We start from the raw sequence: 17,910 nt of genomic DNA on the forward strand, positions 1-17,910 counted from the left end.
TGCTAGTTGCATCAGATGCTGTAGGCATATAGTTAGTGTTGTGTCTCAGTAGACCATGTTAGTTTGCTGTATCGAGTTCGTTTTTCAAGTCCATGGGTGGGCAATAATTTTGGCTTAAGGACCCGCATCTAGATTTTAAAAAATTCAGTGGAGGGCCACACAATTTTTTTCCTGAGCAATTTGTTAATCAGAAGCAATTTGCGGGCCTGAAAGGGGGAAGTTATTTTAAAACGTATAGGTCCATTATAATTTCTACATACTTGATGTCTAGTTTTAGACATTCAAGAGTGGTCTTCCTTTTTTACTCAAATGTCCCTCGGGCCAGATTGAATGGTCTGAAGGGCCGGATTTGGTCCGTGGGCCATATGTTGCCCACCCCTGCTTTGGTGGAACCTATCTGGAATACCATGATTCAGCGAAAGTGTTTGTCTGTATCTGCAGTGGCGTAGCTTTTGGGAGTTGTGAGTGTAATGTGTGTCATGGCAGTCAATGAATAGACTGTGTACAATTAAGATGTGACAACCTGACAACCTTTGATGTATGTGTAAAGTGCATATGTGTGTGTGAGCCGGACAGGAAATCTCACAAGTATATTTTTCTAATACAGTAGCAATAGGCCTATTGTATTTACTAGCCTATACATAATGACAATGTCATATAAACATCCCAGAACGTGAGTCGTGTGACACCAATCTCTCACTACTGTGATGCAATTTAGAACCTCTCTCTCCAGGACCCGGCATCGTCCACGGCTTCTTCAGAGGCAGACTCAGACACGAGGGAGGGCGAGCCAGTCACTATTAACTACAAGCCCTCTCCTCTGCAGATGAAGATAGGTGAGCGTAAGAGGTCTCAGCAGAACCTAGTACCTCTGTTTATTTCAGCACCTTGGACAGTGGTCACATGTCCGGAGAGCAATACAAAGATGTGGGGAGAAATACAAGGTTCTGTAGAAGGGAGCAATACAAGGTTCTGTAGAAGGGAGCAATACAAGGTACTGTAGAAGGGAGCAATACAAGGTACTGTAGAAGGGAGCAATACGATGGCTAGGTTTAGTGTCAAAGCTTAAAAGGCATACATACCTGTATAAACACATTGAAACACCTCATTGGGATGACCAGAAAATGACATGGTAAAATAATGACTGAATTGAACCATTTTGTAAAAAGACATGTCTTTGATGAGCAAACCCTACTCATGATCCCCTTTGAACAAATGTTCCCATAACATCTGGGATGAGGGAGGGAGTCACTGTTACTGTTGGATGGCCCTAGTCCCGCACACCAGATATTTCCTTGCCAAGCCCAGAAGGTCTGTTATATCAAAACCTCAAACTAGCAAGCTGTAGTCATTAGCCTGACTTATGTACCCCCTATTCCCATCCATATGCTTGTGTCAGGCAAAATGAAGATTTTAGAAAATGTATTTGTGTTCTTTCTTTTTTATGGGGAAAGTTTTCCCCACAAGTGCGACACATCACCCACAGATTAGGATACTATCATTATTTTTTGTCTATGTGAAGCTTCGCCCTTTAGTTAGAAGGTAGCTAACTAGCTACCATGTATATGTTTCTATTTGGAACCACGCCTTGTAGGTCTAGTAATGTGATTTGCTAAGATCGAATAATGACAAAATACCTTACTCTGTAAATTCACTCAGAATGTTGACTCAGTAAGTTCATTAGGGCCAGAATTGAGTCGTTCTTGCACCAGGTGTGAATGTGCTGTGTGTGTATAGTCTGGGGATGTGGTGATGGCCTTGGTCTGTCATCTTTGACACATCTCTGACTCAAAACCAGATGACCAGTTGAATGGTGTCAGGAGACGGGTTATCTGAGAGCTGCCATGGCAGGATTGTGTCTGTGACCCTCTATATTTGTCAATCCTCTGATGTCACATCTTGTGATGTACAGAGAAACAGCGAGAGCTGGCCAGGAAGGGATCACTGAAGAATGGCAATGCAGGAAGTCCAGTGAACCAGCAGCCCAAGAAGAACAATGTCATGGCCAGAACACGGTGAGAGCTGACCTCGGTCCTGACTAGGGCCTCCTCCCTTTTGGCCCTTCATTCATTGTTTTCTTTCTCCCTATGTCCCTCTTCACTGGTATCTTACAACCCCTCCCATTTCTTTCACTCTCACTCACTCTCTTCCTCCTGGTCTGTTCTACCTCTTCCTTCTTGTGTTCTCACTATCCTGCCAACCTCTACCTTTCCCACTTTTTCACTCACTCTCTCTCTCCTCTCCACAGGCTGGTGGTGCCCAATAAGGGCTACTCCTCCTTAGACCAGAGCCCTGATGAGAAGCCCCTGGTGGCCCTAGATACAGACAGGTAGGTGATATCGTACACACATAATGTCACGTGTCCACCATCACCCTTTACTATATCAGACCTGCCAACATGGATACAGTATTTAGGTTATCAAATCAAATTTGATTTGTCACATGCGCCAAATACAACAGGTAGACCTTACCGTGAAATGCTTACTTACAGGCCCTTAACCAACAATGCAGTTAATAAAATATTTACTAAATAAACTCGAAAAAAAAAAAAATCATCAATCAAAAAGTAACACAAGACATTTACATAACAATAACTAGGCTATATACAGGGGGTACCGGTACCGAGTCAATGTGCGGGGGTACGGGTTAGTCGAGGTCATTTGTAAAGTGACTATGCGTAGATAATAAACAGCGAGTAGCAACAGTGTAAAAAAAATTCAATGTAAATAGTCCAGGTAGCCATCTGATTAGTTTAGTTGTTCAGCAGTGTTATGGCTTGGGGGTAGAAGCTGTTAAAGAGCATTTTGGTCCTAGAGTTGGCGTTCCGGTACTGCTTGCCGTGCGGTAGCAGCTTGGCCCCAGTGAAGTACAGGGCAATACGCACTACCCTCTGTAGCGCCTTGCGGTCAGATGCCGAACAGTTGCCATACCAGGTGGTGGCATAGCGTCATCCGGGTTAGGGAGGGATTGGTCGGTAGGGCTGTCCTTGTCTCATCGCGCACCATCGACTCCTGTGGCGAGCCGGGCACAGTGCGCACTAACCAAGGTTGCCAGGTGCACAGTGTTTCCTCCGACACATTGGTGCGGATGGCTTCCACTGCGGCTTGGTTGGGTTGTGTATTGGAGTATGCATGACTTTCAACCTTCGTCTCTCCCGAGCCCGTACGGGAGTTGTAGCGATGAGACAAGATAGTAGCTACTACAACAATTGGATACCACGAAATTGGGGATAAAAAGGGGTAAAATTAAAACATATATATTTTTTAAAAGATGCTCTCGGTGATGCAGCTGTAGAGCTTTTTGAGGATCTGGGGTCCCGTGCCAAATCTTTTCAGTCTCCTGAGGGGGAAAAAGTGTTGTCGTGCCGTCTTCACAACTGTCTTGGTGTGTTTGGATAGTTTGTTGGTGATGTAGACACCAAGGAACTTGAAACTCTCGACCCACTCCACTTCAGTCCCATCAATGTTAATGGGGGCTTGTTCGGCCCTCCTTTTCTTGTAGTCCTCAATCAGCTCCTTCGTCTTGCTCACATTGAGGGAGATGTTTTTGTCCTTGCACCACACTGCCAGGTCTCTGACCTCCCTATAGGCTCTCATTGTTGTCGGTGATCAGGCTGTTGTTTCGCAAACTTAATGATGGTGTTGGAGTCGTGCTTGGCCATGTACTGGACATTTACTCCGGAGGTGCTGACCTGTTGCACCCTCAACAACCACTGTGATTATTATTATTTGACCCTGCTGGTCATCTATGAACATTTGAACCTCTTGGCCATGTTCTGTTATAATCTCCACCCGGCACAACCAGAAGAGGACTGGCAACCCCTCATAGCCTGGTTCCTCTCTAGGTTTCTTCCTAGGTTCTGGCCTTTCTAGGGAGTTTTTCCTAGCCACCGTACTTCAACACCTGCATTGCTTGCTGTTTGGGGTTTTAGGCTGGGTTTCTGTACAGCACTTTGTGACATCAGCTGATTTAAGAAGGGCTTTATGAATACATTTGATTTCTTGATGTAGTCGTGGGTGAACAGGGAGTATAGGAGGGAACTAAGCATGCACCCCTGAGGTGCCCCAGTGTTGAGGATCAGCGTGGAATATGTGTGGTTGCCTACTCTTACCACCTGGGTGTGGCCCATCAGGAAGTCCAGGATCCAGTTGCAGAGGGAGGTGTTTAGTCCCAGGGTCCTTAGTTTAGTAATGAGGTTTGTGGCCACTATGGTCTTGAACGCTGAGCTACAGTCAATTAACAGCATTCTCACATAGGTGTTCCTTTTGTTCACGTGGGAAAGGGCAGTGCGATCATTTAGGCAGGTTATCGTCACTTTCTTGGGCACAGGGACTATGGTGGTCTGCTTGACACATGTAGGTATTACAGACTCGGCCAGGGGGAGGTTGAAAATGTCAGTGAAGACACTTGCCAGTTGGTCCGCGCATGCTTTGAGTAAACGTCCTGGTAATCCGTCTGGCCCTGCGGCTTTGTAAATGTTGACCTGTTTAAAGGTCTTGCTTACATCGGGTACAGAGAGCGTGATCACACAGCTTCAGTGTTGTTTGCCTCAAAGCGAGCATAAAAAGCATCTAGCTCGTCTGGTAGCCTCGCATCACTGGGCAGCTCGCAGTTGGGTTTCCCTTTGTAGTTCATAATAGTTTTCAAGCCCTGCCACATCTGACGAGCGTCAGAGCGGGTGTAGTAGGATTCAATCTTAGTCCTGTATTGACGCTTTGCCTGTTTGATGGTTCGTCTGAGGGCATAGCAGTATTTCTTATAAGCGTTTGGATTAATGTCCCGCTCCTTGAAAGCGGCAGCTCGAGCCTTTAGCTTGGTGTGGATGTTGCCTGTAATCCATGGTTTCTGGTTGGGAAATGTACACTGCTGTACAAAAGTTTGTTTTTCAAAGAAAAGCACATTTTTTATCCATTAAAATAACATCAAATTGATCAGAAATACAGAAATACAGTGTAGACATTAGCTAACACAACATGCCAATTGAACACAGGAGTGATGGTTGCTGATAATGGGCCTCTGTATGCCTATGTAGATATTACATTACAAATCAGCCGTTTCCAGCTACAATAGTAATTTACAACATTAACAATGTCTACATTGTATTTCGGATCAATTTGATGTTATTTTAATGGACAAAAATGTAGTGTATTCACTGTGGGGACGATGTTGTCGATACACTTGTTGATGAACCTGGTGACTGCGGTAGTATACTCCTCAATGCCATTGGATGAATCCCGGAACATATTCCAGTCTGTGTTAGCAAAACAGTCCTGTAGCGTAGTATCCGAGTCATCTGACCACTTCCGTATTGAGAGAGTCACTGGTACTTCCTGCTTTAGAGAATTATGGTCAGATATGCAAATTTGGTGGGCAGGGGAGAGCTTTGTATGCATCTCTGTGTGTGGAGTTAAGGTGGTCTAGAGTTTTTTTTCCCTCTGGTTGCACGTGACATTTGCCTGCATTAAAGTCCACGGCCACCAGGAGCGTCGCTTCTGGATGAGCGTTTTCTTGTTTGCTTATGGCCTTATAAAGCTTGTTGTATGCGGTCTTTGTGCCAGCATCGGTTTGTGGTGGTAAATAGACGGCTACGAATGATATAGATGTGAACTCTCTTGGTAGATAGGGTGATCCACAGCTTATCATTAGGTATTCTAACTCAGGTGAGCAATATCGCGAGACTTCTTTAATATTAGACATTGCACACTAATAGTTATTGACAAATAGACACACACCCCAGTATCTCGTCTTAGCAGACATAGCTTCTCTGTCCTGCCGAAACACGGAGAAGCCAGCCAGCTCTATATTATCTGTGTCGTCATTCAGCCAAGTCTCTGTGAAACATAAGATATTACAGTTTTTAATGTCACGTTGGTAGGATAGTCTTAATCGTAGATCGTCCAGTTTGTTTTCCAATGATTGCACATTGACCAATAATACCGAGGGTAGTGGTGGTTTACTCACTCGTCGACAAATTCTCACAAGGCACCCAGACCTCCGCCCCTGTATTTCCATCTTTTCTTCATGCGAATGACTGGATGAGGGCCTGGTCTCCGGGAAGCAGTATATCCTTTGCGTTGGACTCATTAAAGAAAAAATCTTCGACCAGTTTGAGGTGAGTAATCGCTGTTCTGATGTCCAGAAGCTCTTTTTGGTCATAAGAGACTGTAGCAGCTACATTATGTAGAAAATGAGTTACAAACAATGCGAAAAAACAAAAAAAATAGAACAGTTGGTTAGGAGCCCGTAAAACTGCAGCCTTCCCATTCGGCGCCATTGTGACAGGCATGAGGTGAATGTACATATAAGATTAACAGTGATGACATGAATCTATGTTAATGACCATCCACTTCCCTTTATGTTGCAGTGACGATGACTTCGACATGTCCAGATATTCCTCATCGGGATACTCCTCAGCCGAGGTGAGATGTGTGAGGGACCAGGTACCTATGCACTCTGGGTAACACTACCTAAGCCCGGGAACAGATACAACAGCCGACATAAGGAGAAACGAGATGAGACAAAACTAACCAGTTTTAGAATTTTGTGTTGTAGAACAGCTGCCTAAAGAACAGCTGCCTAAAGAATGGGCATTCAGATCAAAAATACAATACATGTGGTTGCGACCGTTTCCACTGTGATGGTGCCTCTACAATTTATTTAGTTTTTATTTATTTAACCATTATTTAACAAGGAAAGTCAATTAAGAACAAAGTCTTATTTACAATGATGGCCTACCCCGGCCAAACCCTAACCCGGACAACGCTGGGCTAATTGTGCGTCGCCCTATGGGACTCCCAATCTCGGCCGGTTGTGATACAGCCTGGACCACAATGACTGATGTACTTTGAAACAAAGCTGCCTCTGGTTGTAACAAGTTGTTGTAGCAAATTAGTATCATGAAATGCATGCACCAGAAACATGGTAGACTTTCGTGACTTGTCAGAGAAATATCAGCAAGTAAGGCTAGCTAACTGCAGCAAAATAGCTATCTGTCTGGTAGGCTAGCTAGCTAACGGCTTGGCTAAACACAGAACATCTGCACACTGTTAAATGGACACGTCTCTTCTTTAGCTAATATTTTAGATATTGAATCTTAGAAACTCCAGCAGCTGACATGAGATGTTCTAAAACTAGATCAAGCAAACCTCAAACTGCATAAAAACTGTCTTGTCTCGTCTCAGCTGTTGTATCTGTACTGGACTTTACAGTCATGCCTGGCCATTGCTACTCATCCCCACCACACTTACAATCTTCATGTTCTCTCCCTTCACAAACCTCCTTACAGTAAATGCAGATTACTGTTGGATAAAATCTCAGGCTACCTTTATTAATTTAAGGTCACCACAACTGACCCATTCTCAAAACCACTTACATTACATATTTTAGCCGTATGTCTTTGTCATTAAACCATTTAGCTACTGTAACAAGACTGTCTTCAAAAGCCTGATATGATCGCTGAATTAAGTCAACTTCAACAATTTATGATAAAACAGTGATTTTGACTGACCATCCCCTACACCCTCTTATGGCTTTCACAGTGTAACAATATGACTAGCCTTCAGTTACATGGGTACTCCTTGAAGACTACTTATCTGAGAATACTCATCTGGGAGGAGACACACTAGTCTAAGCCTCTCTGATTCCTCCTGGTCATTATTGTGTAATACAAGTGAAAATAAAAGCAAGGTCAGTTGATAAAAAAGGGGTGTAGGGGATCGTCAGTCATGTTACTTAGGGCTTTCACCGTGTGAAAAGCCTTTAGTTACATGGGTACTCCTTGAAGACTACTTAATAGTCTTAAGTCTATGGTAGAGTTTCTGCTGCCCCAGTAATGTGACATTCCCCTACACCCTCTAGTAACATGACTGACCATCCCCTACACCCTCTAGTAACATGACTGACCATCCCCTACAATACCTTAGTAACATGACTGACCATCCCCTACAACACCTTAGTAACATGACTGACCATCCCCTACACCCTCTAGTAACATGACTGACCATCCCCTACAACACCTTAGTAACATGACTGACCATCCCCTACACCCTCTGGTAACATGACTGACAATCACCTACACCCTCTTGTAACATGACTGACCATCCCCTACACCGTCTAGTAACATTACTGACCATCCCCTACACCCTCTAGTAACATGACTGACCATCCCCTACAATACCTTAGTAACATGACTGACCATCCCCTACAACACCTTAGTAACATGACTGACCATACCTTATACCCCCTAGTCACATGTCCATATGTCCACCCTTGCAGCAAATCAACCAGGACCTGAATATCCAGCTGTTGAAGGATGGTTACCGGCTGGACGAGATCCCTGACGACGAAGACCTGGACCTGATCCTGCCCAAATCTGTCAACCCCACCTGCATGTGCTGCCAAGCCACCTCCTCCACCGCCTGTCAAATCCAGTAGCCCACACATCTGCTGTGAGTTTACTCTGCCATTAGAGCGGCGACAGAGAGCATTGATAGAATATGAGAATTATAAGAAAACAAATAATCAACTTATCGGGCAGAAAGTTAAATGTAAAAAGAAAAAATAGGAAAAAAAGGAAAATTAAGACAAACAAAAAAATGTTAAAATACGACTAACAGTGATTACTTCCTCCTATGGTAGGACATGCACTTCTGTTTGTGTTTGAGATCTGGGAGGAGACACATTAGTCTAGGCCTCTCTGATGCCTCTTCCTGGTCAATATTGTGTAATACAAGCAAAAATAAAAACAAGGTCATTTGATTTAAAATATAATTTTCATGTCCCTAAATAGGAAATATTATCTTAACTGCTGGTGATAAAGCTGCTCTGCTTACTTGACTTTGTCATATTTATTGCGTTTTATTTAGTTCATTTTTGTAGTTATATACTTTTTATTTAAAGGATCTGTATGATTGTATGTAATGGGGTGTGTTATCTGGTATCTGATACTGTAATTTGGTCCTGAAAGCAGGGTTGTCTAGCACCGGCCTGTCTAGCAGACTCATTCAGTCTACCTTGACACTCTTGCCCTGTTTCTTATTGTACTGGTTGGAGGAATTTATGGTTTTTAGGAATGAATGCATTGCAAAGGGATGACATTCATGATGAGCACCTACTGTAAAGGGATTGGGAAATGTATCTGAATTGGCTGTTTGTTCCCACATCTTACACACTCTGCTACTTTGTCCATTCTTCATTGATGTATCACTTTTGAATGTGTTATTCTTGCACATTTGAGTTTGTTTGGGTTCTAAGGTAATATGTGTATGGTGATTAAGGTGATTGCTAACCTGTGATGACCCTTATTCAAGAGGATGATACAGCACTCTATCATTGGACTCATTCTACAACACAATACTTTTCCAGTTTGCTTACACAATTCACCCCAGTAGAGGCCAAAGGGAACAAGTGGTTTTGTTAAGTAAAAGTATAAGCCAACTTTAGATAGCTTTTTGGATACAGGCTGTTGACATCCTACCATGCCCCTCCCACAATGTGTCTAACTAATCACTCCTGCTATCTTGATTGGCACAATCATTCTAAATAGTGTCAATAGAGCAGACACGCAGCAGGGGGTGGGGTGCAGTTTATTTTCCTCTTGTGATTGGTTGGAAAGTGATCAAAGGATCATAAGTATCATTAACTTTGAGTACTAATCCCTCACTGAGTCCTTCACTCGACCACCTCAGAGTTGATTTGCGATTAGAGTATGCCTTAAAGTAAAGAATATTCAAACAAAATGTGTGTATTTATTGCCAGTCTCATGACCTAATGTATTTTAAAGGGATTTGCAGTATGAATGTACGCATTTTTTTTTTCATTTAGACAGGTGATTATTATTATTTATTTTACTATTGTGTTCTCATGTAGACACTTACATTCAAGTATTTAACAATGTTACTGTCCTGTGTAGTGTATAACATCAATAAACACAAAGCCAACTGAACCTGCTTGGGGTGTCTACTGCATACTGGGGAATTTTTCTAAATGCATTTCTGTAGCCAGGTGCATTGATAATGTAGCGAAAACTCTCTCACAGCGTGACGGCAGGTACTAAGTTCATGAGACATTTAACAATGAACATGTAATGGAATACACTGTTTAAATAAGTAAGCGTACTAAGTTCATTAGTAATCTAACAATGAACATGTAATGGAATACACTGTTTAAATAAGTAAGCCTACATGCTGACTGGAATGTATTTAGCTACATAAAAAAATGCATATGGGGAAAAAAGAATGGATGAAATTTGGCCTAGAAAATGATGACACCATCTTGGCTCCCTAGAAAATGACACAACCTCACATAGATCATACTGATGTACAAAGAATTGTTTTAATGTTAAAAATATCTGACATAATTAACTACACAGGTATTTACAGTGAGCAATACTATCATAAATTAGTTATCCACAGGTTGACAGATGGAGCTTCAGACTTTCAGAAAATTAGAACAACTTCAAAACGTCCAAGAATGCTGAGCATGAATTCAATCTGAAAGGCACAAAGTATTACACAATCCCCTATACAAATACAAAAATAATGTACAAAGTTCAAAATGTTTTGCAATACTGCAAATGTTGTAATAGTAATCTAAGCTGCAACAAACAACTTTACATTCTATTTGGATAGTTTCAGTTGGCAATTTGACACCTATCTCAGTTGTACGAGTAACCCGTCTGTGACTTGGAACACATTTCACTGCACTGCTTTGTGTTATAACATAACCATCATTTAGGCAATTCATTATCAACTACTAGCACACACACACACAACTACCAAGGTGATGTATACCATTACATTATGGAGCACTTTAATACATAAGGCCTCTCATTGTCTGGTAGTGTAAAAACAAAATAAATGTCAAATAAAAAAATGACATACTTCACATATATTATTACATTGCTACTTGATGTACAGTATTCCTTGTAGAACGAGTAAATTAAATATTAAGCGAAAAGGTGAATGGTTCTACGATTGATACCGCTTTTCTCATTCCAGTGATAATATTGCTCACACCACTAGGGGTCACTAGAGACCAGTTATTACCAAACAGGGCACTGTTCAATAGTGCACTGGGCCCACAGTAGATAAAACATTTTCATAACATTTTGCCCCCCAAAAAAGTGTGTTTGTTTATTGGGTAAATAAAGTAACTAGCCTACTTTCACCTCCCTGTAGTGTATTTTGGTTGTGCGTGTGTGTGTCTCACACCTCAGTAGGGCTCTGGTCTTCAGAGTCGCAGGAGGAGAAGGAGGCGGAGGAGCGGCTTCTTCTGACCGTGGGGCCCTGAAGCATGCTGGGGTGAAAGCCTGCGTGGCGGCGGGCATGTTTGGTCAGATGATCACTCCTCATGAAACACTTGTCACATAGCGGGCAGGTGAAGCGCTTCTCCCCCGTATGTGTTCGGTAGTGGCGTGTCAACTCGTCTGAACGCGAAAACCTCTTAGTGCAGTCTGGCCAGGTACACTGGAATGGTCTCTCACCTGGAGAATCATAGCCACCAAGAGGACAAAGAGAAGGAAGAGGGAATAAGTGGAGTCATTCTGAGGAGTTCTCAATGACAGAATGAAGGTCAACATTTTTCATAATAAATCAAATTGGCTAACATTCCATCTCTACAGGTGTGCAACTGAGTGAAAATTCAGGGAATGAGACATCACTTACCATTAAGCACTTAAGAGCTGTTATAATATTGAATTCTTATAACAAGGCTATATAACAATAATATGTTCTCTATGTATCAACATTTATACAAAATGATACATATGTCAGGAACATTATAAGATTTGTATACAATTATCTTAAGGGGATTCTACATGCTCATTATTATACCGACTGATCAATAGCATTTGTACTACAAATAGGGCTAATTCATTCAAGTGTTGAATTCCTTCATGACCAGGTAGCCTAGAAACAAAAATATGAGTGTAATGAAATATGTGATGTAAGAGGAAGGGTGTTGCATGGTTACCAAGGACAATATGTGGGCTTGAGTGGGTTTATTACAATAATATATCCAGGCTACACATTAAACATAGGTAACAGGTCCTTAACACTTGGTTGAAATGGTGCGCTATAGACAGGCTGGTTGATTAGCAACAAAACTGACGTGTGCGCAACTATGGGGCAAAACAGACAGGGTTTACTTAGACCGTTGACAACATGTAAACTATATTTCTTCTCCAAATGTTTATTGAAAACATAAATACATTTGAACAATGAGTACCTGTTGCCTCTAATACATTGCTACAGTTGTTGGTATTATCTATATAGTCACTTTACCCCTACCTACATGCACATATTACCGCAATTACCTCGACTAAACTGTACCTCTGCACATTGACTGGGTACTGGTACCCCTTGTATATATCCTCGTTATTGTGTTATTATTTTTCCTTTAGATTATTTAGCACATTTTTCTTACATACTTTTTAAAAACTCTGCAAGTAACGTTAAGCATTCCAGGGTAAGGTCGTTGTATTCGGCGCATGTGACAAATACAATTTATATTAATATGAAAATAAATAAAATGTACAAATGAAATGCTAGCTAGCTAGTCAAAACACCTCAAAACAAGACACGGTATCAATAACAAAATACAAAGAGCTGAAACGACCCACCTAGGATTCCGCAGGACAGCTTCTTGTCATTGTTGCTAGCTATCGGACCATTCACAATCATAACAACGCACGTCTTCCGGACACATCCATGAGCGCGCATCATTTTTGTGACGTTTTCGACCAACCGTCTATAATGACGCGTTCACAATCTAGTCGGAACTCTGAAATTCCCGACTTGTAACTGGTTGAATGCGGCACGTATAGAACTACAACCAATTAGCAAGTCAGAAATCTCAGTTTCCTAATTCTGACTAGCACGTGAACAAGACCTATGCAGCCTAGTAGAAGTTTGAATAGAGTACCACAGTATGAGTCATAATACCCATAAAATTGTTCCAATCGTTTTTCTACCATTCATCTTTCCCATAGGGGATTTTAGAAACACTTAAAATAAGGGCTGTGTTTCGTGTTGGCTTACGTTACATTTCGATAACCGTGTAAATCTCTCTAGGACAATGTGACTTTAATCAATATATTCAGCTCTATTTATTTACTGTCATATTCAAAAATGCAAATTAGCATCAAAATAAACATGCAAGACTAAGGATAAGAGCGTCTGCTAAATGACTTAAATGTAAATGTAATGTCCCCAAACCACTAGGTTTTATGGGTATTATAACACCTCCACTCTATGTGCCATATCTACATGTGTATGTATGTATGTATGTATGTATCTATGTAGCCTAACCTTTACAACACTTACCAGTGTGCACTCTAAGGTGGGCTTTAAGATGGGAAGACTTGCCATACATCTTCCCACAGCCGCTGAACGGGCAACAATGTCTCTTCTCTGAGGACACATGCAATATCACAGCCTTCTTGTTCCGTGACTGTTTTTCTGTCGAGGTATGTTGCGCCCTTGCTGTGTCCCCGCTCACCCTGTGACCGCACAGGGATCCGTTAACCATGCTGTTGGCATCACTTTGGCCCAGACATCTACTACCCCCACCACATGTCTCACTGCGTGTTATCTGGTTACATTTGTTCAGGTCGAGCAAAATCATCGCCACCATTAACAAAGTCCTGTTTTCTTGGTTCTCTTTCGACATGTCTTCTTTCGGTTTGGCACCGGGACAGCGGTCCTCCGGTGGCCGGCGGTTAGCGATGGAGACTAAACACTCAGCAGCGAGATCAACCTCCGACATTGCCGAAGCCTTTATTTATTTAACCGGTGACAAAAATATGTTCCCTAAACGGATGTTGATATTCTCTCCTTGTAATTTATCAAGTGGGTTATCTTCACACCACAGGGATTTTAGGAAACATGTGGTTTTCAGTTTCACGTGTCGTCTTTTTGTCTCAAAAAGAATACTATTTTACAGAAACGGATCAAATAAACGCTCTTTTGTAACTAGGCTACTAACTATATAATTATCTTGATGTTTGATTTACTCCTCTGTAGCCTGTAAATAATAAATACGGTCCTGGAATAGTGGTGTAGGTTCTGCTGTCTTCTTTCTCTCCTCGCAAATGCGTCAACTTGTTCTATTTTACAGCATGAAGCTGTTCCCAACTCCAAGAAACAAATTCGCGGAATCCCAGGGTGTCATAATAAAACAGGGCTGCAATTGGCTACGAGTAGAGGTGACGTATTTTTTGTACACACAACTTGGAATAGCTTGTTCATATTCATTGATGGAAGGGATGGTCGGCCAATCACTGGATGAACAATATGGAAAGGGGGACTGTTTCTGTCGTGCCACACATCATTGTTGACCAGACTGCGCGAGTGTTCTTTTTCAAGGGTTAAGACAAGGCGCATTGCAACACATTTCCTCTAGCTAATTTCCGTAACACATTTCTTCAGCAGCGAACACGTCTCTTTGAGAAAAACGATTATTTTATCCCCTTAAATGTAAGTGTGTTTCTCTCAAGCGTAGCCTATAGCCTCACGTGACAATTAAAAATGTACATTTATTTGGGAATATCCAGCGCTCAAGATGCAAGGACTGACTAGATCCATAACGTCGACATAGTTCTGACCCTGTTTTATGCTAAACTCGTGAGGCATTCATGGATTACATTCTTCAAGAATCAATGGGAAAATATCAAGAATTATAAATTCTGTAGCGAATTCGAGGTGTAGCCCCAATTAGGACTTGATTGATCCAGCTACTATCAAGCCAACACCTTAAATTATAGCGCCCCCCCCCCCCCACCCCATCAAGAATTATAAATACTGTCCTGGAATTCGAGGTGTAGCCCCAATTAGGACTTGATTGATCCAGCTACTATCAAGCCAACACCTTAAATTATAGCGCCCCCCCCCCACCCCAACACACCCATGTCTGGTGGCCTAGTATAGCCTATAACAGGATATAGGCTATACGAGTGTGGGAGGACGTCGTGACCATAGAGGTCACTAGGTGTTGTGTTAAGGTCACTACAATACTATTGAACAGCTTCCCAAATCCCGAACTTTAGCCTACTTTGAACTTTTGGGGTTATTTTCTTAGCTCTGGGTTATACACTGAATGTACAAAACATTTGTAACACTTTCTCTTTCCATGAGAGACTGATCCCTTATAGCAAAAGGAGTTGCAATTCAATATTAGGAAGATGTACCTAATGTTTTGTTCACTCAGCGTATAGCCTAATAATCATTCTATTTTAATTTGATTTACCAACACAAGCTATAGGCTACATGTTAATCTACTAACCTTGCATAGCCTATTATAACCACAGCGTGTCTTCATGATGTTTCAGTGGTTTGTCATTTTACTCTCAAGGGAACTCACTAATTTAAAACAATGTTGCTCTACTTGAGTTTCTGATAATGCATTTCTCTGTTACAACTATGGCATACCCATCTGCAAATGCATACATAGCCTGAAGTTCAGGTCCTGAGTGGTAGGAGAAATCAGCCAATGAGGCTGCTTGTAACAAGAGCCTCTCCAAATGTAAACCCCTTTCTCCGAAATCACCAGGACACAGTTCGAAGAAAAAACAAACAGTGTTGCCACTTGTCAGGGGAGAATATGTTGCTACTACAGTCCCCTGGTTTAATTAGGCTTGAGGCTTATTCTATTCTACCCCAACCCGGTTAGACTATGCCTAGGACCTAGCCTAATACCAGAATTAAATTATAGCGCCCCCCCCCCACCCCAACACACCCATGTCTGGTGGCCTAGTATAGCCTATAACAGGATATAGGCTATACGAGTGTGGGAGGACGTCGTGACCATAGGCTATCGCCTGAATCTACAGTCTGCACTGGAATTCTCTATTGCCCATAAACACGTCGTTGGATGTCTGTTATTGCCGCTACATCCCTCACCGACAGCATATCACGTTGGTACGCTCTAACATGTTATTCTAACCAACACCGCCTCCCTGTGTGTCCACGTGCGACTGTAGAACAGAATGTTCTTTTCGGTGAACTGAGTATGAACTCGTGCGCCATTGCAGTTAAGAGGGCCAAGTTCCTCGAAGATTAGGCTACAGCTATAGAGCTCCCCAGTTTGTAGTCCTAATACCCAGAAAAGACGTGTCTGGTTCGTTCAGTCATCCTTATAGGAAAATTAATGGGGAAAGAATAGAATTATGGAATAGGCTAAACACCGAAAATACGGTCTCAGTAGATCGTATACGTTTTGTTGTACGAGATAATAGCAGTCAGTTAACATGACCTTTATGAATTATGAAGCCTTTGTGTTTTTTATCATTACATCAATTATTCAAAATGTACAAAAAGTGACGTTAGTTGATGAATATTGTCTCATTTAACAAAACGTATAAGATCTCATAAACTTCCCGTTTTTACCACATACCTTATTTTCGTCGATTATCAACCCCCCTTACAAAAACGCCATTGATTTTCCTCATAGGCTTTGTTCAACGAACCATGGCAGAGTTAGTGCCTACAAAAAGACGCCATTACTATTTCTCTCTATTGGCATGCATCTTTGTTTTCATACAGGCCTATCTGCAATCTATAACAGTTGTCCCAGATAGCCTACGTTACAAACAAACATATAGTAATGCGTTTTCACACAATTCTTACATTTTAGTAATTTAGCAGACGATCTTATCCAGAGCGATTTCAAGTTGTGAGTGCATACATTTTCGTACTGTTTTAAGCTATCGTTTGTATCAGAGTTCGGCAATTTGTTACATTGTATTTTTTTTAAATTTGTTTTAAAATTTGTTTCACGTTGCCAAATGTCAAACGGACTAAAATGCCCAAACAAAAACATGTTTCCATGCAAGTCATTTGTTTATTGGACAAACATACTCACCTTAAATCCATTTTTGATTATCATAAAGCATCACTTGTGTCTCCCAATCATCATATTGCTTTCGCTTTGGTCTTCCAACAGCATGCGCCAGGAAAGAGCGCAATAGCCGCTTTAACTACGACATTAATAGGCTATATTCAGTAGTTTATATCCCTAATCTGCATAACATGCGCTCAAAAATGTCCTGCTACTCACAACATGTTTCAGAGATTTCAAGTTATGATGCTGCATGGATTTCATCAAATGCTCGCAGTCAAACAACCAATAATAATGCGCGACTAGTGTTCTTTTTCTGTGTTTGGTCCAGACTGCGTTCAAAACTGCAGCTGTTGTTCGAATTGAATTGGGCCGAGATCACACTTTTTGAGCGAACCATGGTGCGTTGTTTAGTGTGCTCCCAAGTGTGGATAGAGTATTCACACCAGTCCAAAGGGGGTACACTCACCAGAGTTCGGCAAAACCTTTCGGCAATACTGCACCAAAACAATTTGGTGTGAAAATCATCTTTACTTAGAGAACTCGTTGAATGATCGATGTGTGTGGATGTGGTCCGTTCACTGAACCCGCAGTCAGCATCTGCTTGGACTGGTATGAACACTGTCTGCACTCCGGAGCGCACTAAACAATGCATCACGGTTTACGGTTTAGGGTGATCTCGGTCCGATTCCATTCGTAGGCTACCATGGTGCGGTTTGCTGCAGGTGAGAACCCAGTCCAGACCAAACACAGGAAAAGAACCAGAGGCTCTCAGTATTGTTGCTTGGTTGTTTGACTGTGCAGTACCATATTTTGCCAGTCTGTAACTTGATATCTCTGAAACATTCCGTGATAAGCAGTTCACTTACAGTAAGAGCTCATTATCTGATGCAGATTAGGGGAGACGGGGGCTATACCGGGGATATAGGCTCAGTGGCGACCTGTCATTCAGTATTTTGAGCCCAACCTATTTAGCTATGTACAGTGCATTTGGAAAGTATTCAGACTCCTTGACTTTTTCCACATTTTGTTACATTACAGCCTTATTATAAAATGTATTAAATAAAAACAAGTTCT

At 41.8% G+C, this 17,910-nt stretch overlaps 2 protein-coding genes across 6 annotated transcripts in view; one reads left to right on the forward strand and one right to left on the reverse strand.

Annotated features, from left to right (window-relative positions):
* LOC124034508 (protein FAM219A-like) overlaps window positions 1–9,943 on the forward strand; it is a 33,716-nt gene extending 23,773 nt beyond the window's left edge. For 2 of the 5 annotated variants that reach the window (XM_046347795.1, XM_046347790.1), the window contains exons 2-6: window positions 734–836; window positions 1,913–2,015; window positions 2,249–2,329; window positions 6,365–6,440; window positions 8,275–9,943. In XM_046347795.1, the coding sequence (XP_046203751.1) occupies window positions 734–836; window positions 1,913–2,015; window positions 2,249–2,329; window positions 6,365–6,440; window positions 8,275–8,433 (522 nt within the window). In that variant the 3' untranslated portion in view covers window positions 8,434–9,943. Of the gene's footprint in view, window positions 1–718; window positions 837–1,912; window positions 2,016–2,248; window positions 2,330–6,364; window positions 6,441–8,274 lie in introns of all 5 variants that reach the window. The other 3 variants (XM_046347789.1, XM_046347791.1, XM_046347794.1) reach the window with 3 other exon arrangements.
* Window positions 9,944–10,310: 367 nt separating this feature from the next.
* On the reverse strand, window positions 10,311–14,157 carry klf9 (Kruppel-like factor 9). Its single transcript, XM_046347788.1, has 2 exons — window positions 13,323–14,157; window positions 10,311–11,482 (listed from the first exon to the last, which is right to left on the reverse strand). Exons 1-2 carry the CDS (start codon window positions 13,762–13,764, stop codon window positions 11,205–11,207), a joined length of 720 nt encoding a protein of 239 aa, XP_046203744.1. The 5' UTR covers window positions 13,765–14,157; the 3' UTR covers window positions 10,311–11,204.
* Window positions 14,158–17,910: the final 3,753 nt, after the last annotated feature.

The sequence above is a fragment of the Oncorhynchus gorbuscha genome, linkage group LG04 (genome assembly GCF_021184085.1).
Source record: "Oncorhynchus gorbuscha isolate QuinsamMale2020 ecotype Even-year linkage group LG04, OgorEven_v1.0, whole genome shotgun sequence".
NCBI classification, from domain to species: Eukaryota; Metazoa; Chordata; class Actinopteri; order Salmoniformes; family Salmonidae; genus Oncorhynchus; species Oncorhynchus gorbuscha.

Excerpts from the sequence above, each read along its gene's own strand:
- klf9 (XM_046347788.1), bottom strand. The coding sequence starts at position 13,764 with ATGTCGGAGGTTGATCTCGCTGCTGAGTGTTTAGTCTCCATCGCTAAC. Across the intron at positions 11,483-13,322 it reads CCACCTTAGAGTGCACACTG|GTGAGAGACCATTCCAGTGT; the intron begins GTAAGTGTTGTA and ends ATGATTCTCCAG.